Source organism: Neophocaena asiaeorientalis, unplaced genomic scaffold (genome assembly GCF_003031525.2).
Source record: "Neophocaena asiaeorientalis asiaeorientalis breed wild unplaced genomic scaffold, Neophocaena_asiaeorientalis_V1.1 scaffold254, whole genome shotgun sequence".
Lineage (NCBI taxonomy): Eukaryota > Metazoa > Chordata > Mammalia > Artiodactyla > Phocoenidae > Neophocaena > Neophocaena asiaeorientalis.
Window position 1 is genome coordinate 3,736,837 of NW_020174705.1, and position 23,649 is coordinate 3,760,485.

General features: G+C 53.7%; 1 protein-coding gene across 2 annotated transcripts in view; it reads right to left on the bottom strand.

The window, feature by feature from the left end:
* The window catches only part of CORO7 (coronin 7), a 57,116-nt gene extending 34,046 nt beyond the window's left edge, over positions 1-23,070 (bottom strand). The window contains exons 1-7 of one of the 2 annotated variants that reach the window (XM_024759469.1): positions 23,011-23,070; positions 21,260-21,356; positions 20,373-20,447; positions 15,943-16,013; positions 15,384-15,567; positions 12,800-12,876; positions 1,047-1,097 (exon numbers count right to left, since the gene is read on the bottom strand). In XM_024759469.1, coding sequence (XP_024615237.1) covers positions 1,047-1,097; positions 12,800-12,876; positions 15,384-15,567; positions 15,943-16,013; positions 20,373-20,447; positions 21,260-21,356; positions 23,011-23,055 — 600 coding nt within the window. In that variant the 5' untranslated portion in view covers positions 23,056-23,070. Of the gene's footprint in view, positions 1-1,046; positions 1,098-12,799; positions 12,877-15,383; positions 15,568-15,942; positions 16,014-20,372; positions 20,448-21,259; positions 21,357-22,686; positions 22,732-23,010 lie in introns of those variants that run through there. The other variant, XM_024759470.1, reaches the window with a different exon arrangement.
* Between the last annotated feature and the right edge of the window lie 579 nt (positions 23,071-23,649).

Sequence of the window (23,649 nt, forward strand, 5' to 3'; positions counted from 1 at the left end):
CTCTCTCTCTCTCTCTCTCTCTGTGTGCGCTACTACTGCTTGGGTTTAGACTGGTGGATTACCCTTGACCCCGGGTGGGGAACAAGTCCTAGAAATGGAGATGAGACATCTCTGCTGGGCCTGGGGCCTCGCTGGGGAGCTCTGCCCACGAGCTGGCAGCAGAACCCTGAACTGCACCTTCCTCAGGAAAGAAGGCTCCTCAGCTTCTAGAAGAATTTTTAAAAATGTAAATCCGCTCATTTCACTGTTGGCTTATAACCCTAATGGCTCCCAAAGCACAGGTGACAAGCCCCTGACTCAGGCTCCTAGGACAAGCTGAGCCCGCCCCAGGCCATCCACAGCAGCACTCAGGCCTCAGCCCCAAGCCAGCTCCTCAGGGAAGCACTAAATCACTCCAGCAAGAGGAGCCCCCCAGCAATTGCCCCGTGTCTGTCTCGTTCACCACAGAACATTCTATGCCTGGCACCAAGTTGTTCTCAAATGAATGAACGAGTCCCCAGTGGCTCAATGCCTGCAGCATGAACCCATCGCCTGCCCTCCTCATTTGGAACTCAAAGGGCCACATGCACCCATGCACAGCCAGACACAAACCGAACCCACTCAGCGCCCGGGGCCCACAGATCAGGCAGGCCCCCCAGCACCAGGGCCTGGAGGGGTGCAGAGGGTGGGGGCTGGGTCTTCTTGGCTCCTCTGTGGCTGGCCTCCGCTGACCGTACCAGGAAAGGTGGGTAGAGATGAGGGTTTCAAAGGAGAGGAAGTTGGAATCTCAAATTAGCTTCCTGAAGCCACAGGATGCTTCCACCGAAGGCCTGTGGGCGGCCTGGTTGCCCCCACCCTGTGATCAAAGCTGGATCCTCCCAAGACGCAGAACATGCTTCCCAGAAAGAGCCTCGAGCCACCTCCCAGGTGACCCTCACGTACCCGCCAGGCCTCGGCCAGGGGCACGGGGCGTGGCAGAATCTGTGTGTCAGAGGCTGAGCTGCCCTTGCCCGCGCCTGCTGGAGCCGCTGGGGCCTCAATCCAGCTCCGCTGCCCACACAACTCACCTGGGAGGCCTCGGGCTTGGCTCTGGGGTCAAAGATGCGCAACTGCTTGTCCTGGAAAAGCAGAGAGGAGAAAACAGCACAATTAGGCCGGGGAGGTCCTCTGGGAGGTGGCCTATCTCCCCCACCCCTAGGCTCTGATGGTCCCACACCCAGTACACAGGTTGAGCATCAGGCACCAGGCGACCCCTCCCCAGCCCAGTTCCTCCTTCTCACAGCAGGGGGCAAGCCCCCTTTCCAGCCCGTCACCCACAACAAAGACTGTGACAAGAGTTCACATTTCCGGAGCACCTACTATGTGACACGCATGAACTCACCCTATCTTTCCAACCACCTTATGAAGCTGTGCTATCACCATGACCCCTTCACAGATGGAGAAACTGAGGACCAGAACCAAACTCTAGGCTCCCAGCCACTACACACGTGTCCAGCCCTGTGCTCAGCCCAGCCTAGAGGGGCTCACAGGACAACATAATTTCTACACTTAACTTGGCGTCTAACCAGGACAGCAAGCTTGCACATCCATCTATCACTCAGCACACAGTTACTGGTTCAGAATACCTGACTGAGGGTGGGGATGGGAACAGACGAAAAAAGAAGAAAAAAAATACCAAAACAAAATGCCCATACCTTATATAAACAGCTTTCTTTCTGTGGAATAATCTCTCTGCGTGTGTGAGTGTGAAAGTGTACACAAATGTACATGCATAAAGAACTGGGGGAGAGGAGGCGGAATCTGTATCCGTTGACTATTTACAGGCTTGGCCATGATAAACTGTTAACTGCAGAAAGGAAGATGCAGAGTTACGCGGTGTGGTGTGATTCTACTGTGGTAAAAGTAAAAAACTCCATTTGTCTGACCACATTCCTGTATGTTTTGCAAGTCTGCTGAGTAAGGAGAAAGGTCTTGACAGGCACGGGCCATGTTTTAATGCTGGCACCAGGGGTGAGGCAGGTGAGGGGTGATCAGCTTTTCCTTTTTACATCTTAGTACAGCTCCACTTTTTTCCGATCAGCACAGATTCATATTTTCTTATTTCAAAAAACAATCAACCAGCAATGAACATTTGGAACTTGAAATTAAAAACACAATATCATTTACATCAGCACCCCACAAAAATGAAATACTTAGCTAGAAATCTAACAAAATGGGACTTCCCTGGTGGTCCAGTGGTTAAGACTCCATGCTTCCACTGCAGGGGGCACAGGTTCAATCCCTGGTCGGGGAACTAAGACCCTGCATGCCACGCGGCACAGCCAAAAAAAAAACTAACAAAATACGTATAAGATCTACATGAGGAATACTACAAAACCGCTGAAAGAAATCACAGAATTAAACAAATGCAGAGATATTCCATGTTCAGTTAGGAATACTCAATATTGTCAAGATATCAGCTCTTCCCAACTTGACTTATAGATTCAATACAATCCCAATGAACATCCCAACAAGTTTTGTGAATAGCGACAAACTGATTATGAAGCTTATGTGGAGAGGCAAAAGACTCAGAATGGTCAACACAAAATAAAGGAGAAGAACAAAGGTGGAGGACTGCTGCTTCCCGGCTATATTCTAAAGCTACAGTAATCAGGACGGTGTGGATCTGCACAAAATAGACAAATAGATCAATGGAACAGAACAGAGAGCCCAGAGGAAGACCCCCTTAACTACAGCCAGCTGATCTTCGACAAGGGAGCAAAGGCAATACAATGGAGCAAAGACAGTCTTTTCAACAAATGGTGCTGGAACAACTAGGCATCCACATGCAAAGAAATGAATCTAGACACAGACTTTACATCTTTCACAAAAATCAACTAAAAATGGATCATAGTCTTCTTTTTTTTTTGCGGTAGGCAGGCCTCTCACTGTTGTGGCCTCTCCCGTTGCAGAGCACAGGCTCCAGACACGCAGGCTCAGTGGCCATGGCTCACGGGCCCAGCTGCTCTGCGGCATGTGGGATCTTCCTGGACCGGGGCACGAACCCGTGTCCCCTGCATTGGCAGGCGGTCTCTCAACCACTGCGCCACCAGGGAAGCCCTGGATCATAGTCTTAAACATAAAAACACAAACCTTTATTATAAAACCTCTAGAAGATAGCATATGAGAAAACCTAGGTGACCTTGGGTTTGGCAATGACCTATTAGATACAATACCAAAAGTGTGACCTATGAAAGAAAAAACTGATAAATTGGACTTCATTAAAATTATAAACTACTGGTCTGCAAAAGACACTGTTAAGAAAATAAAGACATGCCACAGACTGGGAGAAAACATTTGCAAAGCACATATCTGAGAAAGAACTTACATCCAAAAAACACAAAGAACACTTAAAACTAGGAAAAAAAAATTAAAAATAGGCAAGAGACCAGAATGGACACCTCACCAAAACAGATACACAGATGAAAAATGAAAACATGAAAAGATGCTTAACACTGTATCTCATTAAGGAACTGTAAATTAAAACAACAATAAGCTACCACTACAAACCTACTAGAATGGCTAAATTTCAAAAAACTGACAATACCAGGGCTTCCCTGGTGGCGCAGTGGTTGAGAGTCCACCTGCTGAAGCAGGGGACACGGGTTCGTGCCCCGGTCCAGGAAGATCCCACATGCCGCGGAGCGGCTGGGCCCGTGAGCCATGGCCGCTGAGCCTGCGCGTCCGGAGCCTGTGCTCCGCAACGGGAGAGGCCACAACAGTGAGAGGCCCACATACCACAAAAAAAAAAGAAACAAAAAAACTGACAACACCAAATACCGGTGAGGATGTGGAGCAACAGGAACTCTCATTCACACTTCTGGTGGGAATGCAAAATGATTAAGGCCACTTTAGAAGACAGTTTGGCAGTTTCTTACAAAGCTTTAAAAAAAAAAAAAAAAAAAACTCTTACTACATGATTCAGCAACTGTATTTACCTAATATCCTAAGTATTTACCGAAATAAGTTAAAAACTTATATCCACATAAATGTTTATAGCACTTGCAAAAAACTGGAAGCAGCCAAGAAGTTCCTCAGTAAGTGAATGAATAAATAAACTGTGGTACATTCATACAACGGAATATTGTTCAGCGATAAAAAAATAAATAGCTCAGACCCCAAACCATAAAACTCCAAGAAGAAAACATAGGGGAAAAACTTCATGACATTGAATTTGGTAATGATTTCTTTCTTTTTTAAAAAATTTATTTATTTATTTATTTTTGCCTGCATTGGGTCTTTGTTGCTGTGCACAGGCATCTTCTAGTTGTGATGCGCAGGTTTCTCATTGTGGTGGCTTCTCTTGTTGCAGAGCATGGGCTCTAGGCGCCCAGGCTTCAGGAGTTGTGGCTCACAGGCTCTAGAGCACAGGCTCAGTAGTTGTGGTGCACGGGTTTAGCTGCTCCATGGCATGTGGGATCTTCCCAGATCAGTGCTCGAACCCGTGTCCCCTGCATTGGCAAGCGGATTCTTAAGCACTTTGCCACCAGGGAAGCCCGGTAATGATTTCTTAAATACGATAACAAAGCACAGAGAAAAGCAAAAATAGACAAATGAGACTACGTAAAACTTAACTTTTGTTTATCAAAGGCCACAACAGAGTAAAAAGACAACCTACAGAATGGGAGAAAATATTTTCACATCATCTATCTTATAAGGAATAAATATCCAGAGCATATAAAGAACTCATATTACTCAAAAACGAAAAATCAAATAAACCAACTAAAAATGAGCAAAGAACTTGAATAGACATTTTCCCATAGGTACACAAATGGCCAACAAGCAAGTGAAAAGATGTTTAACATCACTAATCCTCAGAGAAATGCAAATGAAAATTATAGCAAGATATCACCTCACACCCGACAGAATGGCTACTATCAAAAAATCTAGAATATAACAAGTGTTGGTGAGGGTGTGGAAAACTGGAATCCTTGTGCATGGTGGTGGGAACATAGAATGGTACAGATGCTATGGAAAACAGTCTAGCAGTTCCTCAAAAAATTAAAAATAGAATTATCATATGATCCAGCAACTCTGGGTATAAACCCAAAAGAACTGAAAATAGGGTCACAAAGAAATATTTGCACACCCATGTTCGCAGCAGCATTATTCACAATACCCAAGACACAGAGGCAACCCAAGTGTCCACTGACAGATGAATGGATAAACAAAACATGGGACTTCCCTGGGGGTACAGTGGTTAAGAATCCGCCTGCCAATGCAGGGGACACGGGTTTGATCCCTGGTCCAGGAAGATCCCACATGCCACAAAGCAACTAAGCCCGTGCGACACAACTACTGAGCCTGCACTCTAGAGCCCGAGAGCCACACTACTGAGCCCACACGCCACAATACTGAAGCCTGCGCACCCTAGAACCCATGCGCCACAACTATCGAAGCCCACACACTCTAGGGCCCGTATGCTACAACTACTGAGCCTGCGTGCTGCAACTACTGAAGCCTGTGCTCCGCAACAAGAAAAGCCACCGCAACGAGAAGCCCATGCATCGCAACAAAGAGTAGCCCCCGCTCGCTGCAACTAGAGAAAGCCAGCACACAGCAGCAGAGACCCAACACAGCCAAAAAACAAAACAAAACAAAACATGGTATACACATTCAATGAAATACTTTTCAGTCTGAAAAAGGAAACCCTGTCACATGCTACAGTATGAATGAACCTTAAGGACATTATGCTAAATGAAATAAACCATTTACAGAAGGACAAATAATGTATGATTCCATTTGTATGAGGTATTTAAAGTAGTCAAATTCATAGATATGGAAAGTAAAATGATTACAAGAGGCTGGGGTAGGGGCCAAAGAGAAGTTGTTCAGTGGGTGTAGAGTTTCAGTTCTGGAGATCCGTTTCACAACAGTGTAAATATACTTAATATTAGAACTGTATATTTAAAATGGTTAAGACGGCAACTTTTATATGTGTTTTTTATACCAAAATTTTAAAAAAATAGCTATCAGTCCACAAAAACATACGGAAGACCTATAAATGCATATTACTAAGTGAAAGAAGCCCATCTGGAAAGGCTACATATTCTTTGATTCCAACTATGACACTTGACATCCAGGAGAAGGCAAATCTTACAGAGACAACAAAAAGATCAGTGGTTGCCAGGGGTTTGGGAAGAGGAAGGCAGGGATGAACGGGTGAAGCACAGGCCACTTTTTTAGGGCAGTGAAACTATCCTGTGTGAAGCTGTAATGATGGATACATGATGTCATGCATTTGTGGGAACCCACAGGAAGCACATCAAGAGTGAACCCTGGGGACTTCCCTGGTGGTCCAGTGGCTTAAGACTCCACGCTCCCAATGCAGGGGGCCCAGGTTCAATCCCTCGTTGGGGAACTAGATCCCACATGCCGCAACTAAGAGTTCGCATGCCACAACTAAAGATCCTGCATGCTGTAACAAAGATCCCGCAAGCGGCAGCGAAGATCCCACGTGCCACAACCAAGACCCAGCACAGCCAAATAAATAAATAAATATTTTTTTTAAAAAAAGAAAGACCAGGTTTGTTTAAAAAAAACAAAAAAACATGGAAGAGTGAACCCTAATGTACATTGCGGAGTTTAGTTACTGTAGCAACATTGGTTTAACTATAACAAACGTACCTCACTAATGCAAGGTGGAGTAGGGAGGGGAATATGGGGACTCCTGGCCCTGTCTGCCTGGCCCTGCCTAGGTGCTTGGGATTCAGACAGAGCAGACAGTCTCTGCTGAGTGCTGGTGTCTGCAACCCAGAGGTGATTACAGGTAACTCTGGGGAGGAACCTGGACCTGACTTGAGCCCAGAGGACAAGTGGAGCTTGTACTGGGAAGGGAAAGGCATTCGAGGGAGGAGGAAGAGAATGAGCAAAGATGTGGAGACAGGAGCTCGCTGGCACGAGACGTGGAGGGAAGACGAGCTCATACAGGGAGAATGAATGGCAGGACTGGGGGGCAGCAGGCAAGCACACAGCTGGACAAGGGAGGGGTCAGCCTGCAAAGGCCTCAAAAGCCAGGCCTCCCTTCACAGGCCTTCACGGGCAGGGTCCCAGGGTTCTCCTTCCAGCTGCAGTTTACTGAGCACTGGCTACGTGCCAAGTGGGCACCAGGCACAGTCCAGTGGTTAGTTCTGAGGCACCGTCCACTCCACAGCCTCGGTCGGGAGGAGGCTGCTTAGAGACAGACAGCGATCAGACAGACAAGGACAGTGAGGGACACAGGATGGAGACAGGCAGAAAGAACAGTGAGAGACAGAGAGAGGATGGGGAAAGATAGAGGGTCAGAGAAGAACAGAGACACAGAAAGAGAGAAAGACAGAGAACAGAGACAACTATAGACACAGAAAAGAGAGCAAGGGACAGTGAAAGAACCAGAGATTGAGAACAGAGACAGGGCAGCACGGGACAGACAGAGGATGGGTCAAGCAGTGAGCGACATTGGATCTCGACAGATGACAGGCAAGATGGAAGGCCTCCTGGCAGCAAGGGCCACTCCTACCCCTGTCGAGACCAGACAGGCAGGGTTAGGACGCCAAATCCACCACTGATGTGCTCTGTGACCTGGGCAAACCCCCGAGCCCAGGGTGGGGTGAGGGTGATGGCAGCACTTCTCACAGGTCGGAGGCACAGTCTTGGGACGTGGGCACCTCCCTAAAGGCAGCTGGGCCATCGAGTGCAGAATTCCAACAGGAGGTCCAGACCAGGCTTCAGACTGGGCACTGGGGGCTGGACTGGCACTGGTAGGGCCTGCAGGGCCGGGCAGCAGGGGTGGCACTGGGCTGCCGAGGCGCTGGGCTCACAGGCCCACTCCCGGTGGAGTGGGAGCCTAGCTGGCCAAGCCCAGCCATCTGTGGGGCCAGCGTGCCCCCTAGCGGCCACCTGCTCCTCCCCTCGGCCGCAGGAGCTGGGAGGGGAGCCAGAACGGGCTTCACTGGGCTGAGCCAGTCCCTCGCCCTGCAGGGGCATCAGGAAGCCTGCAGGTAGAACTGCTCCAAGGCAGGACAGGAGTCATAACCAAGTAGCCAAGAAGGTTTTCCCCATGGGGTTGGCGGGGAGCACAGTGTGGAGACCAGGGAGGCCCTGATGAGAAGAATGTTGCCGACCACTGGTCAAGAGGGGCTCAGGCTCCCTCCTGCTGAGGGTTGGCCCCTCACGGGCTCCTCCCGCACTCTCAGAACAAACCCATGGGCACCTCCACCTGGACTGCGGTCACAGGGGCAGCCCCCCTCCTGCACCACTCCCCAAGGGCTTGCGGTTTTTGACTAACCCGTTCAGGATCCTGAGGCTCCCTTTACAGCAAAGGAAGGGGCAGTGGACACAGGACTGTGGTGATACCCGGCACTTGCTGACATGTGACACCCTTCAAGGACAGCGTCCTCCCCCAGGATGCCGCACCCACATCAACAGTATCGCGAGGCCCTGTGTCCCCACAGGTAACCAGGTCTAGGAACTGGGGTGGGAGCTGGGGGGCCTCCCCTGGGCACCACTCCAGGCAACCCACTTGGGAAATCTATGTTTCTCGTCCCTGCGCCTTTGGGCTCAGGGCGGAGAAGGCACAGAGGTCCACCAGACTCAGAGATGGCCTGCTCCACTAATCCCTCCCCACAAGACACCAGCAGGTAAGGAGTTGAGTCGCCGTCCCAGGACACAATGGGGACAGGGTGCTCTGTGACTGGGTAGCTCTTCCTTCTCCACCCGCCCCGCTCCGGGCCCAATCTTGATCGTAAATGGGGCTCAGACCCCTAGGGACGTGGGGCTGGACCCCCACAACAGAGACGCCCCCTGTAACCAGCAGGGGGGCAGTCCAGAGTTCAGGAGCCCAGCCTGGGTGGTGGGGAGGAAGAGGATGAGACCAGCAGCCCAGGGTTCCTCTCGCAAGGTCGCAGCCAGATCCTGGGAAAGCTGTCCCCAGGGATGGCACCCTGGGGACTGCCGTGGCTGCAGGGTTTGTGGTGAGGCCCTCCGTCCCTGGGTGCTGAGGGCTCGCAGCTGTCACCCCTCCTGGCCCTGCTGCCCACAGCCATGCGCATGTCCAGTGACTGGTCAGCATGGGGACAGGGCCCAGCCCCCTTGCCTCAACAGGGACAGCTCCCGCATAGTTCCACAAGGCATCTGCAAGCAGTCCCTGGACCCAACGCCCTCGGCCCCCTCCTAGGTACCCACAGCCCCATGCTCTGCCAGGCCTTCCCCCAGGGAGTCACTTCTCCCTGCGCTGGCCCCCCTCCTGAAGGCTGATCTGCTCCTTGCCATCACCCCACCCCCACACCGTGTCCTCCACCACAGTGACTGCTGCCCTCAGAACAAAGCCCTCGCGTGGCCTCAGGCTCGGCCTCAGCTGACCCTACCCTGTCCCCGGCCACACCCCTCAGCTGGCTGCCTCTGAACACAGCAGGACCCCTGGGAGACAGGACCCCCCGGGAGAGTGCCTGCCTCCTAATCGATTCCTCTGCAGCCTCGTCAAAGCCAGACTCAACCACACTGGGGGTTCCAAACACTCTGGGGGGTCCGGTTCGTATCAGGCCCAGCTGGGCCGGGAGCTCTGGTGAGCACGGGCACCTCTGGCTGCTCCACAGGGAACGACCCACATCCAGCCCCCAGACACCTGCTCCCTAGACACCCTGCCTGGGGCTGGGCTGGGGGCCTGTAGCCGAGTGGACGCAGGGCGGAGGCCACAGGCTAGACTGGCCTCATGGGTTGCGGCTCTCGAGTGAAGGGCCGTCCAGGCCACAGTACCTGCGGGCAGGGTGGGGTGCTGGCAGGTGGCCCGGGCGAGCTCTACAGAAGCTGCCTTCCTCCCCATCCAGGGCCGTGGCCCAGGCAGGCTGATGTGTGGGCCGTCGCTGAGGCCAGTCCCTGCTCAGAACATCACCTGTCTACACAGGACTGCTCCTTCACCATGGGAACCAAGGCCCCTTCCTGCTGCACTTCTGTCAAGCTGCCCGTGGCCACGCGCTGCAGCTCTGACCACCTCAGGCACCCAATGGAACTGTGAGGAGGAGGAAGAGCGGGGCCCTCCCTCAGGGGCTGGGGCTTTCCGCACACTTCCTCACGGACTCACATGTGGGATGTGCAGCCCTGCTCTGTTCAACCTCCAGGCTCAGAGGGCTGACTGCGCACCCACGGACACATGTCTTCCCGCAAAGCTCAAGCTGGAGCCCAAGGCGTTCACAGAACAGCCCCAGGGCCGCCTCCTCTAGAAAGCCGCTGGCTAAAATGTATCAACCACCTTAAGAATCTTCACAGCCTGCAGTCAGCAACATCCGTCATAGGAATCTAGGTGGGGGTGGGCAAGCTCTAAGGCCCACGGGCTACATCCAGCCTGAGACCTGGCTCTACCAATGCAGTTTTACTGGGACACAGCTACGCCCTTCATGTATGTACTGCCCATGGCTGCTGCTCTGCTACAAGGTGCACTGACAGAGACAGCCTGGCCTGCAAAACCCAAAGCATCTACTATCTGGCCCTTCACAGAAAAAGTTTGCCCCTGCTCTAGGCTAAGAAACTCACAGAGAAGGCAGAGAAAAACCCTATATACAGATACATTCAAACGTTACAGCTTATAACAGTGACATAAACTGGAAGTAATCCACGCTTCTGAGAGTAGGAGCTCCACTGAGAAAACTGTGAATCTATATGATTAAATATTTCCCATGACATTTATTAAATTTTTGATGAATTAGAGAAAATGTTTATTATGTGGAACAAAAAACTAACATGGAGAGTATGAGTCCTACATGTATAGAAAAAGCATAGAGAGAAAGATGTCAAAATGGTGACAGGCCCTGTCCCTGGGTGGAAGGGTTACAGGTGACTTTTTTTTTTTTTTTTGCTTCTTTACTTTTTCACTGCTCTCCAAAATTTGTAAAACAAGCATAAACTACTATGCTTGGGTGATCAAAACACCTCCCATGACAATTCCCTTCCAGCTTCCTCCTCGCTCCCATCCTGTCTCATTCTGTCTGTCTGTCTCTCTCTCTCTCTCTCACACTCACACACACACACACACACACACGCTGTGGAGACAGCACAGAGGGGGTTTCTCAGTGGAGGGGGAGGTCACAGCCCAAACACAGGACTCTGTCCAGGCTGGTCCCTCTGCCTGGGACACCTGTCCCCTCCTCAGTAAGGGTAGCCCCGACCTCACTGTCCCTGGGAAGCTGTGTCACCATCGTTTTGCCCGAGCAAGGGAACCATGTGACTGCCTTGCCCTCAAGCATGGCTCCTTAGGGATCTAAGGGGACAGTAGCCCCGTCTGATTTACCTCTCGACCCCCAGAGCTCAGGCCAATGTCTGGAGCCTAATGTTTAATAAACCAAACAGGGGGGGAAAGTGGATGAAGACCAGGAAATGGGGCTTCCAAGAAGGCAGAGAGAAGAGAAAGTGGGAAATAGGATCCTCCCGTGTATGCAGGCCCCACATTTTCTCTTCAGAGGCATCCTCAACCCCACCCCGGCCAGCCCTGCTCCCCCCCCCACCCCATCCTTCCTCGCCTCCCACCTTCCTTCACGTGTGGTTTCAGGCAGCAGACACCCTGCAAGCTCCTGAAGGTCTCACGACCCAAATCCACAGGTGTGTGTCAGCCACGTCTTCTCAGACACTTCCCATGTTCCCTGGACGCCCTTTAGCCTAGTTCTCAGGGCTTCCTTCCTCCCACCAGGTGCTCCCCCGTCTCCTCGCAGGTTCTGGTCCTTCCTCAGGCTCCCTCTGCCTCTGCTCTCAACCCTTCTCTCCCACTCAGGGCACTCTCGTCCCTCTGCAGGTGCCACATAAACACAGACGCCACCCAGGCCTCCACCTTCCGCTCAGACCACTGCCCAGAGCCAACTGCACGGACTCAACTGACACCTCCGCCCAGACCTCCCCGGCACCTCCAACCTGCGGAGTGCCCAGTCTCGGTGGCAGGCCTCCTCCAGCCTGTAGCCCAGGAGCTGGCCTCGGGCCCCCCCACCCCTCACACACAGCCCACCACCAACCCTACAGCTCTCTCCTCCCCAGCTCCCTCGTCCCCGCCTGCAATTCTCTGTCCACACTGCAGCAGGGGAGCCTCAAAATGCAGATCTGCTCGCCTCACACCTCAGCCACCCACCTCTGGTTTTAAAAACACTCCAGTGCTTTCCTGTTGATTCTGTAGTAACAAGCGCGACCCTGTGTACGCAGCTCTGCTCTCTGCCCCCAGCACGCTCCCCCTGCCCCACACCATGAACCCTTCCCTCACAGCCCTTGCCAGAGGCCAAGCCTCCCCTGGCCTCTCCAACCACTCAAAGCACCTCATGTCCCTCTTTCACAGCCTGGGTCACAATTATCCTTTTATCTGTACGATCCCTGGACCCACATCGGCCACCCCCACTAGCACAGGACTCAGTGGGCACAGGACCTGGCATCACCGAGGACCCTGAGGCCTTCTGACTGGCCGGAGGGCCAGCACAGTGCCCAGCTTGTGGACGCTGCCTAACATGACCCTCACGGAGAGGCAGGCAGTTTGGACAAAGCAGCCAGGCAGCCAGGTGAGGCTGGCTGAGAGTGGAGTTGGGAGCCCCAGAGGTCCAATGTGGGTCTTTCTTTAGTGGGGTGGGGGCTTCAAGAGACAGGTATGAGCCAGAGGCATGAGGACAAGGAAGGTGAACACCTATCCTGGCCTCAGTTTGCTGCTGCCCCACAAGTACTGCCGAGTCTGACAGGTACAGCCCAGGACATGGGCTCTGCGACACGACAGCCCTGGCAGAGCTGCACATGCCTCAGGCCCCCCACAGGCACTTACTCGAGTCTCACCGCCCACCCTTACCTTACATGTTGTGCCCACCAGGGCTCCGTCCCGGCTCCAGGTGGCACCCTGCACCAGGTCCCCGTGGGCCGCCAGCTCTGCAGAGAAGCGGCCAAGGTCAGGAGGGGTCCAGGGTCCCCCCAACCCTGTCCCATGCAATGAGGGCATCAGGGAAGCGGGCGCAGGCAGGCCTGGCTTGGGGGTAATTCCGGGAAAGGGGCAGCAGCAGCGAGGGTGCGTCGGGAAGAGGAGCAAGGGCAGCAGCTCCTCCCAGATTGGGGGGGGATGCTTTTGTTGGGGGTTGCTTCCTTCAGCCCTGCCCTCCTCAGGCCACGCTCCCACTCCCTTCCCAGGCTCCCTGCTTCTGGGCCACCCCACTCTGCTCAATCACCAACATCCCCCCAACCCCCACAGACCACGGACATGTCACACACACACCCGCCCTGGGCCCCTACTCGGGCCATCCCCATTCCCTCCCCCAACAGCGTGACAGTTTTAAAATGTGTCCACAAATTCTTTGACACTCCTCCTGTTATAGACTGAACTGTGTCCCCCACAAAAAGATGCTGAAGTCCTAACCCTCAGCACCTGTGAAGGTGACTTTATTTGGAAATAGGGTCTTTGCAGATGATCCACTGGGGAGACCTGAGATGATGATCAAGTTCAGCTGATATTGCTAGAATGGACCCTAATCCAGTATGAACGGTGTCCTTGTGAAAAGGGAAATCAGAGAGAAGATGCATACACAGAGAGAAGATGATGTGAACAGAGGGAAGATGGCCATCGACATGCCCCAAGAAACACCTGAAGCCACAGAAGCTGAGAAGGGGACCTGGAACAGATTCTCCCTCACAGCTCAAAAGGAACCAACCCTGCCAACACTTTAATTTTGGACTTCTGGTCCCCAGAATTGTGAGACAATAAATTTGCTTGTGGTACTCCGTTACGACAGCCCTAGGAAACTAACACCTCCTTTCAAAATGTGGGGCCTGATTCCCTTCTTCTTGAGTGTGAGCAGGACTCAGAGACTCGCTTCTAACGAAGAGCATGTGCCTTCCAAAGCTGGGGCGTAAATGGCACCTCGGCCTCCTCCTTGATGCCTCTCTTGGACTGTCCACCAGGGGAAGCAGCTACCGTGTACTGAGGGCACTCAAGCCGCCCACAGAGAGGCCCATGGGGGAGAACCGAGGCCTCCTTCCCACAGCCAGCACTGTGAGTGAACCACTTAGGAAGTGGATCCCTCCACCCCAGTCCAGCCTTCAGATTGACAGCAGCCCCAGCTGACAGCTCAACTCCAACATCATGAGGAGCCCTGAGCCAGAGCCACCCAGCTAAGCTGCTCCCAAATCCCTGACGTTCAGAAACTGTGAGATGATAAACGTTACCAGCTGTTATAAGCCTCCAGGTTTCGGGGTAATTCTATTTGCAGCAATAGGAAACTACTATGACAAGGTCTACTCCCCCGAGGTTAATCCCAGCCCTGTCACCTGCTTGCACTGTGGCCTTGGCCAAGTTATTTAACCTCACCTCACCTGTAGCAGGGAACGGCAACACCCTCCCACGTGAAGCCCTCAGCACAGCGCTGGGCACACGAGAAGGGCTTGAGAGATGCTAGTTACAGCTGGGGTGACTCTGATGACACACTGCCAGGTGGCCTGCACCAGGTTAGGGTGGTCTCCTCCACTGCACCAGCAGCACTTTGGGGGCAAGTGGCACAAGACGGCTCCTCAGTCAGGAGGGAGTCCCTCAGACACCCCGGTACACTGTCAGCCCTTGGTGCTAGCCCCAGACGTGGGGGTATCACCATGGTGAGCCTGGCTTGGGGGTAATTCCGGGAAAGGGGCAGCAGCAGTGAGGGTGCTGCTCATAAGGTCATGAGGGTGGAGTCCCATGAAAGGTATTAGGCCTCTTATAAAAGAGGCCCCAGAGAGTTCCCTCACCCCTGCTGCCACATGAGGACACAGCCAGAGGACGGCCATCTGTGAATCAGGAAGCAGGTCCTCACCAGACACTGAATCTGTTGGTGCCTTGATCTTAGACTTCCAGCCTCCAGGACTGTGAGAAATAAATGCCTGTTGTTTATAACCCACCCAGTCTGTGGGATTTTGTTATAGCAGCCCAAATGGACCAGGACAATATATACTGGGAAAATAAGAGAAGCAGCACCGGGGGGGAGGGGATGTAGAAACAGCAAAATTCTCATCCCCTAGAGGAGAAATCAGTAGTTTGTTTTCAAAACTGAAATGTCACACAATTCAAGAAATAACAGTATAAGGAAGTTGCTTAGACATATGGAGGAAAAAGCAGAAAAAACAGCTAAGTGAGATGAAAACACATGCCTATGGGATTTAGGGAGGGATGGGGTGTTTGTAACAAGCCTTGTAAAATTATATGTAATATATACACACACATATACAAACATACACATACACACACCCACACATATACATAAATACATATATATGTATATATATGTGTATATATATCACGTACATGTGAAACTTTGTTACGTGTCTTAAAAGTCATGTTACCAAAATCATAAACAAAGAAACAAAGTGCTGCCAGACAGGGCTGCCCAGGGAGGGACAGTGAGTGTGGCCCATACCTATGAGGGGCTGCTGCTTGGTGGCATCCCAGACCTTCACGGTCTTGCCCGCCGCGCTCACCAGGACGCCATCTGCGGTGGGGTGGAACTGCAGCACCTCCACCTGGACGTCCTCAGGGCCCAGCACCAGCCCAGGCTCTGAGGGCAGCACCCCGCCAGGGACAGGCAGTCGCCAGAGTTTCATCTGCAGGAAAGAGCGAGTCCGTGAGCCCAGGACTGGGAGGGGCCTCGCTGCCTCCAGCCAGCCTTGCCCCGGCTGCCCCCTACCCCAGGGGAAGGGAGGGGACGGGCTCAGGGTCACAAGGTGTGGTTAGGGGCCGAGGGGAAGATGTGGGAGTAGGGAGAGCCAAGCGTACTGCTCCCCCAGCACTACAGGCCTGCTGTCCTCAGGCAGCCGAGCAGCAGAACGCAGGTCATGGCCACAGCTCAGGGTAAGCGCATGGGAGCACACGGGAGCTGGCGTGGGTTGAGGAACTTAGCAGGAGGGGCTGGACTGCAAACCAGCAGGGCCCTGGTGGCTCATAAGGCCTGGAATAGTTCTTCCAGCCGCTCCACTCACCGTCCTGTCGGCTGAGGCCGTGGCCAGGAGGAAGTCATCAAAGGGAGAGAAGTCCAAGTCTGTGACCAGGTCTGAGGGAGAGAAACAGCTGACACGGGCCAGACATGGGCCAGATGTGGGCCCGCCGGAATGTCCTGTTCCAGCCCACCGTGCCCTCTCCCAAGGCCAGGACCGCGGCCCAGGGCCTCTGAGCTGACCCCTCTGCCTACATGGCAGCAGGCTGAAAGTCCTCGAGGGGAGGGCACCTCTAGAGACCACAGGCCAAGGCTACAGGCCCCCACAAGCAACACACATCCCCAAGAGCCCTGCATCCCAAGGTGGTCAAGGGCCCATCACTGGGAGGTTGGCAGGATGATGGGCAGGAAGCTCCTTGGATCACCAGGTACCTGCATTCGCCCAAAATCCAGAACCCAGCTCAGGTGAATGGATACAAGCGCCGGCCCCCACAAGATTCACATATAGGACAGACTAGAGGCCATCCAGCCCTAACAGACACTCATCACATCCACAGGGAGAGACACACTTCTCTGCAAATGCAGCAAGAGGCGGGCTGTGAATTCAGGGGGGACCCCAAGGTCAGGGGTCAGAGAAGGCTTCCTGCAGGGGGCACAGTAGGCCCTGGAGAATATGGAGGATGGCACAGGTTAGGACATCGGCTAGGCAGGGGGCTGGAGTGACATGCCTGACCTAGGAGTTCTCTGCCCCTTGACAAGCCAGGGCTGGCCCACCTACAGGAGTGAACCTGACCCAAGCCCAGGCAGCCAGCTTCTCTCTGAAGGGAGTTAAACCAGGAATGGGAAGCCTAGCGACAGGGTGCCTTAGGGACTGGCCTGGGTGGAGAGCAGCCAGCTGGGAGGGAGCTGTCAGCTCTCAAGCCAGGACCCTCCTAAGGCCTGTGCGTCCAGCTGCTCCTTCAGTTCTGGAAGCTCCCCAAGAGTCTCCCAAATCCCTTTCTGGCTTAAGCAAGCTGGAGTTAGTCTCAGTTCTTTGCAACCAAAGAACCTAAACTGCTCATCTCTGGGGGGTTGGGAGGGGAGGTGGGGCACAGAGTGAGGTGGGGCTCGGGAGTGTGGTGGGGCTCTGGAGTGAGCCAGAGCCCAGAGGGGAAGTGAGACTGGGGGTTTCAGGGGGACAGAGACAAGGCCAGGGCTCAGGTGTGGGGGCAGTGGAGATGTGAGCAGGACGGCCAGGCCCAAGTCACCAGAGCAAGGAGCACAGTGACCATCCCTACTGCCAGCCTCCCCAGGGGGGCCGAGCAGGTACACTTTACTCCCAGGCCAGAGACTGACCCTGGGCATCCTGCCAGAGGAGACAAGGAAGAGAAGGGGCGGGGACTTCCCTGGTGGCGCAGTGGTTAAGAATCCACCTGCCAATGCAGGGGACACAGGTTCGATCCCTGGTCTGGGAAGATCCCACATGCCGTGGAGCAACTGAGCCCATGCGGCACAACTACTGAAGCCTGCGTGCCTAGAGCCCGTGCTCCGCAACAAGAGAAGCCCCCACTCACAACTAGAGAAAAGCCTGCGTGCAGCAATGAAGACCCAATGCAGCCAAAAAAAATAAATAAAATTTTAAAAACTTAAAAAAAAAAAAAGGAAGAGAAGGGGCAGACGGGAAGAGGCACACCTTGGGACAGCCCTAACCCGTACTCCTGGCCACGGAAGCCCTACCACCCCACCCTCCGGGCTCCTCATGGAACAGGGCAGGGCCCAGGCTGGGTGCAGACGCTGGCACCCCCAAGGGAATGAGCAGTGGTGATGTGGCCGATCTGAGTGCTCAGTTGTGCCTGCAGGCTTGTGGCCTTCGTGTGTGTTTATCTCACCAAATCCTCACAACGACCCATCAGGATAGCACTGTGGTGTCATCCCCAACTGGAGGAAGAGGACACGAGGACAGAGAGGTTAAGTAACCTGCCCATAGCTGCACAGCTAAGAAGGGGCAAGGCTGAGGGTCAGGCAGGCAGTCCAGCTTCAGAACCTACATCTTCACCACAACACACGGTGTTTCCCAACTCAGAGCAGGCCCCCAGCCACGACCCCACAGCCCAGTCATGCAGCAACACTCTCTAGATGCTTCCCAGCCTTCTGTTCCCCTGGACCAAAGGGCCACTTGGCCCTGAGCCAAAAGGCAGAAGGTGCCCCTGAAGGCAGGGTACCCTGAAGTCAGGGCAGCAGCCAGAACCCAGGCTACCACAGTTCCCCCCGCCCCACCAGCACCTAAGAGGGCAGACTGGTGCCTGGTGCCCAGACAGCAGGTTCTGAGGAGCTGGAGCTCAGCTACCCTCAGAGCAGCTTTCTGGCAAGGCTGCTCCTGCAGGGAGAGGCTCTGGATAGCTGGAGCCACAGTGAGGCTACGTTCTGCCAACACAAGCCTGGTTCCCCAGTAACAGGGGGCCCACCACCTTGCAGACAACACCAACTTGAGGCCACTTCCCCATGAGGAAAAAGCATCAAGAAGCAAACAGCATGGTGCCTAAAAACACCTGGGTTCCGATTCTGGCTCTGCCAGCAGCAATGCCAACACTGCTAAATTCTTTAACTCTTTGAGCCTCAGTTTTCTTAGCTGAAAAACTGGTTATTTAAAAACCTACTTCGGGGGGCTTCCCTGGCGGCGCAGTGGTTGAGAGTCCGCCTGCTGATGCAGTGGACGCAGGTTCGTGCCCCGGTCCGGGAGAATCCTGCATGCCGCGGAACGGCTGGGCCTGTGAGCCATGGCCGCTGAGCCTGCACGTCCGGAGCCTGTGCTCCACAACGGGAGAGGCCACAACAGTGGGAGGCCCGTGTAGGAGCAACTAAGCCCCTGCACCACAACTAATGAGCCTGAGCTCTAGAGCCTGTAAGCCACAACCACTGAGCCTGCGTGCCAAAACTCCTGAAGCCCGCGCGCCTAGAGCCTGTGCTCTGCAACAAGAGAAGCCACCACAATGAGAAGCCCGCACACCACAACAAAGAGTAGCTCCCACTCACCACAACTAGAGAAAGCCCATGCGCAGCAACAAAGACCCAACGCAGCCAAAATAAAAAAGAGGTATGAGAATGGATGAGAAAGCAGACTTCATCTACGCGCTACATTAGATGGATCGCAAAAACATCATTCCAAACGTAACAGACCAGATTCGAAAGACTATGTATAGTGTGAATCCATTTATATGAAACGTCCAGAAAAGGCCAGTCTGTAGAGCAGAAACCAGCAAACGTTTTCTGTGAAGGTTGGGATAGGAAACATTTTAGGCTTTGAGGGACATACAGTCTGTCTCCTTAACTCTGCAGTTGTTGGAAAAAGCAGCCACAGACGGTAAGTCAATGAAGAGGCGTGGCTGTGTTCCAATAAAACTATTTACAAAGACAGGCAGCAGGCCAGATCTGGCCACACAGTAGCTTGCAGCCCCTGCAGCAGAGGCAGAAAGATCAACGGATGCCTGAGGCTGCAGCGCCCAAGGTAGAAACGCATTAACTGCCAAGGGGCACAAGGGGTCTTTCTGGAATAATGCAAATGTTCTAAAACTGGATGGTGGGATATGCAACCCTGTAACTTTAATAAAAGTCATCGAATCCTTCACTTAAAACAAGTAATGTTTATAGTATGTAAATGATACCTCGAAAAAGTTGTTTCAAATTTTAAAAAAGGATTAGGTGAGAAAACGCAGATACACGCTTAGCACCCGGGGAGCTCTCCATCAGTCTTCACTACCATCATTTTATTAACCACCACCATCTTCATCAAGACTGCTACACTGAGCTGCACACCCAGACCAGGGACGAAGGATCAGCCCCCTTCCCTCACCCAAGGCTGCCCAACAGGCAGCCAGGAGCGCAGTCCAGAGGGTCTGGGCCCATGGCCATTGCAGCTGGACAGGGAAATGGGAGGCAGCTGGGCCAGCACTGCTGTAGCCCAAGGAGAGCAAACTGTTCCCTCAAAGCAGGCAGGCTGCCAGATGGACTGCTGGGCGCCCCCAGAAGCAGCTGTAGTGGTGGACAAAAGCTCTCTTTGTGAGGGCCCATCTCCGGCCCTGCAGCTCAACCAGCCCCCTCCTTGGAGCGCCCTGAGCAGCCTGGCTGGAGAGGATGCCTGGTGGTGAGAGGTGATCTGCTGGGCTCCAGGTGAGCACACAGGGCTAAGAACCACATAGGGTTGAATCTTCTGCAGTGATGGGGAGCCAGCATCAGCCTGGAGCCTGGCACCGGCCGGTGCATATCCGCCTCCTTCCAGCCTGACCACCTGAAGCACCCAGCTTCCCTCCTCTCTGCCCAGACCAGAATTCTCAACCAGGAACCAGCCTTCCAATCCGGACCCCGTCTGTCAGAAGGCACAGTGAGGAGAACAGGAAGGATTCAGCCAGCCACAGGGCTGTGGGACCAGGTGAGTATGAATCCTTGGCCCCAGGGAGGGAGGGGCAAGTTCCAGGCTTCCTGGGTCCAGTCTCCACTCACCTGAATGGCAGCCCAGGTGGGTCACATGTCTCTTGTCCTCTCCCTGGCCTTCCAGAGGCACGATGCCCAGCACGCCTGTCAAACAAACACGGGGACTCTGACTTCAGGCCTCATACGGATCTGTTACCCAGGACTCCCAGAACACACAAGACCCAAATGCTCAGCCTTGGACCTTCCCAGAGCCTCCACCAACTGTAAGGCCACACCGTTTGGGACAGAGTGATTGGCAGAGGTTTCGGTTCCTGCCCCACACAAGAGCCTTCCGTGACATCGACTGTGCAAAGACACTAGGGTAAAAGGTTGTCTCTTTAAGGCACTGTGGGTCATAAGCAGTCAGCTTGGGGCTACCAGTTGCCACCTTCCCAGCTTTACCTGAGAAAGAAGCCCTCACCTAAGGGCAGCAGAGCCGAGGAACAGGGAGAGAGATCAGGATACAGTGAGATACAACTCTGCCTGAAGCCTCTGGAATTCTTAGTTCTATAAACCAAAAAGGTATCCATTTCTTGCTTAAGTCAATTTGAGGTCTGAGTTATCACTGACAACCAAAAGCGTCTCAACCAACACAGGGAGCTTTTGCGTTTGTATTGACCCCAGCTGCTCCCAGAAGAGGAGTGGATTGCATATGAGGATAGCTGGAAACAAAGGCGACAGCCCCCTCCTCACCCTCCAGGCCAAGCTCTTGAAGACCAAGCCAACATGTTTATACAAAGTGTGCTGGCAATGCCCAAAGCAAAGGCAATCTGCCTACTGCACATTGACCAGTTTGCAGGGGTCTAAGGCCGTCATGGTGCTGACCTCTGAGCCCTGAGAGGCCCCTCCAAGCCTCTGGCCCCACCCTACCTAGGGTGACAATGTCTGAATTCCCACAACCATGTTCACCTCCCTACCTGGACGGTCAGAGTTGAATGCAATTAAGCTGCAGCTGGCTTTGATATGGTTCCCACATGAGGGGACAGTTCCTGCTCGAATGTCACTGATCCAGGTCTGAAAATAAAGAACAAAAAACGTGTTGGCCAGGGCTCTGCCTAAAGCAAGGGGTAGGGCATACGGCATAATCCAGGGAACTCTACCGTAAAGCTGCACCATTAGAGATGCATTCCTTAGGATCAAACCCTGTCCCCACTCACACAGTCCCTTGCAAAATGTCCTTGAAATGATAACCTGTCATTAAGGGGTTGATTTTGCTTATTAAATAAGTTCTCTAATAAGGGGGAGGAAGCTGTCAGAAGGAAGCTTAGGCTGAACAAAGTCAAGAGGCTAACTGGGCAGTGTGTGTGTTGGTCGGGGGTGGAGGGGTTTGATTCTGTTCAAAGGGAGAGAAGCAGAGAAAGGAGAAGTAAGCACCTAAGGTAGAAGACAGACTAGACTTCCTCAGCTGCATTGCTGAAGGCCTCCACCAAGTACAGGGTGTCTTCCAAGCCCCAGGAGAAAACATTCAAGCTAAGAGAGGGGAAAATAAAGGCCTTTCCACGAAGTCCCATAGTCAGGTGAACGATGCACCCCCATAAAAAGGCAATAAGGTTAACACCCGCATACGCAGAGGAGCAGAGGAACACTTTTTCTAAAACGGAGGTCGGCGGGGTCCCAATGTTTCCTGTTGGTTTCAGCACCTCGCAGCATCCCTGCCGCCCGACGATTGAGCACCCACATTTCCCAGCCCACCCACTCACAGTATCCTGGAAACCACCCCCACCATCCAAGTTTCTAGTTCAATGTTCACCTGCCACGGGTAGAACATTATCATCTTGCATTATTCCCCCCTCCTGATTCATGTTTACTGTACAAATATAGTGACAGGAAATATCTTTGAAGAGAACCCATCACCTGTTCTCCCATCTCCCTAACATATAAACCGTTTTAAGCTCTCCCTGTAATCCCTAATTCCAGTGCCTGTCTGTTTACCTTGTTGGACTGAGATCCACCCAGAAACAAGCCCCAGAGCTCCTCAAGTACACTCCAGACCCCTCCAAGCATTATTACACTCAGAGCAACGGTCTTAATGCAAATGTGAGAACCTCTCCACCACCAGCCCCCCACACCCGCTTCAACCTTTCGATGGCTCCCCACTGCACTCAGAGTAAAACCCAACTTCTTCCTGTGGTCCTCGGGCTCTGCAGGCCCACTATGGACTCACCTGACACCATGCTTCCCTGTCACTGCCCTCCATCCACCCTGGCCCACTTTCCTTCTTCCACCAGGCTCTTTCTCACCCCATTCTTCCTATGGCTGGCTGCTTCTCACCCTTCCTGACTTAGCTTAAATGTCACCTCCTCCCACCAGCCTTCCCAGACTATCCTACTGAGGTTAACCCCACCTCTAGGTCCATCTCCATCTTCATCTTCATCCCGGCCCCTCATGTGTGTTCTTCAGTGCACTTATTAAAACCTGCATTGCTCTTGCATGCCTGTCTGCTTTCTGGCTGTCTCCCTCAAGAGACTAAGCACCAGAGAGGAAGGAAAATGCTGTCGTGTTCACTGCTGTGGTTCCAGCAGCCGGACACAGCACATGGGACGTGCCCAGGAAATATGATCCAGAGGATAAAAACCGGGTTTTTGCTCCAGGCTGCCCTCATGTGAGATGGTCCCTGATGGGGTCACCAGAGGTCAGTTCCTAGGCTTCATTATTGGAAGACACTCACAGGCCTTCCAAATAATGTTTCGCTGCAGACCAAGCATGGCATCATCTCTGAAGCACACCCCTCATCAGGCCTGCTGCGCTTCCAGGGGACCAAGGTGCCCTCCCACCACCTGGTTCAGCTCTTCCTCTGGGCTCCACCTGCTCGGGCTTCCCAGGCCCCACCCAGCCTTTGGCAGCATCACCCCGAATAGGGGAAGAGCTCACGCCAGCCGCGAGAGGAAGCGCCAGCGGAAACCCGAGGGAGGAGCGCGCTTCTGGCCGAGGAGCTCCCCCTCTCCAGCTGACACACCCAGACTCGCCAAGACCAGGGCAGAGAGGGGCATGTTTCTCACACCCCAGCCCCGGGCAGGGGCGATCGGGGCGGCAGGGAGAAGGAGCCGCCCGGCTCGGGGCGAGGCCGACCGGAAGCCGGGAAGGCAGGCAGCCTCGCAGGCTTCAGGCCTTGGCCCCACTGGGTTGGCTGCGCCGCCTCGGTGGTCTCGGTGCGAGGCGGCCGGGACAGCGGACCGCAGGGCTCATCGCGAGGCCAGAGAGTGTCCCGGGAGCGCTAGGCTCCGACCGCCGCGCGGCGACGGACGGCCCGGACGACGGCCCCGGGCCTGAAGGGGGCGCGCCTGGGCAGGCGGGCTCGGGGCGGGGG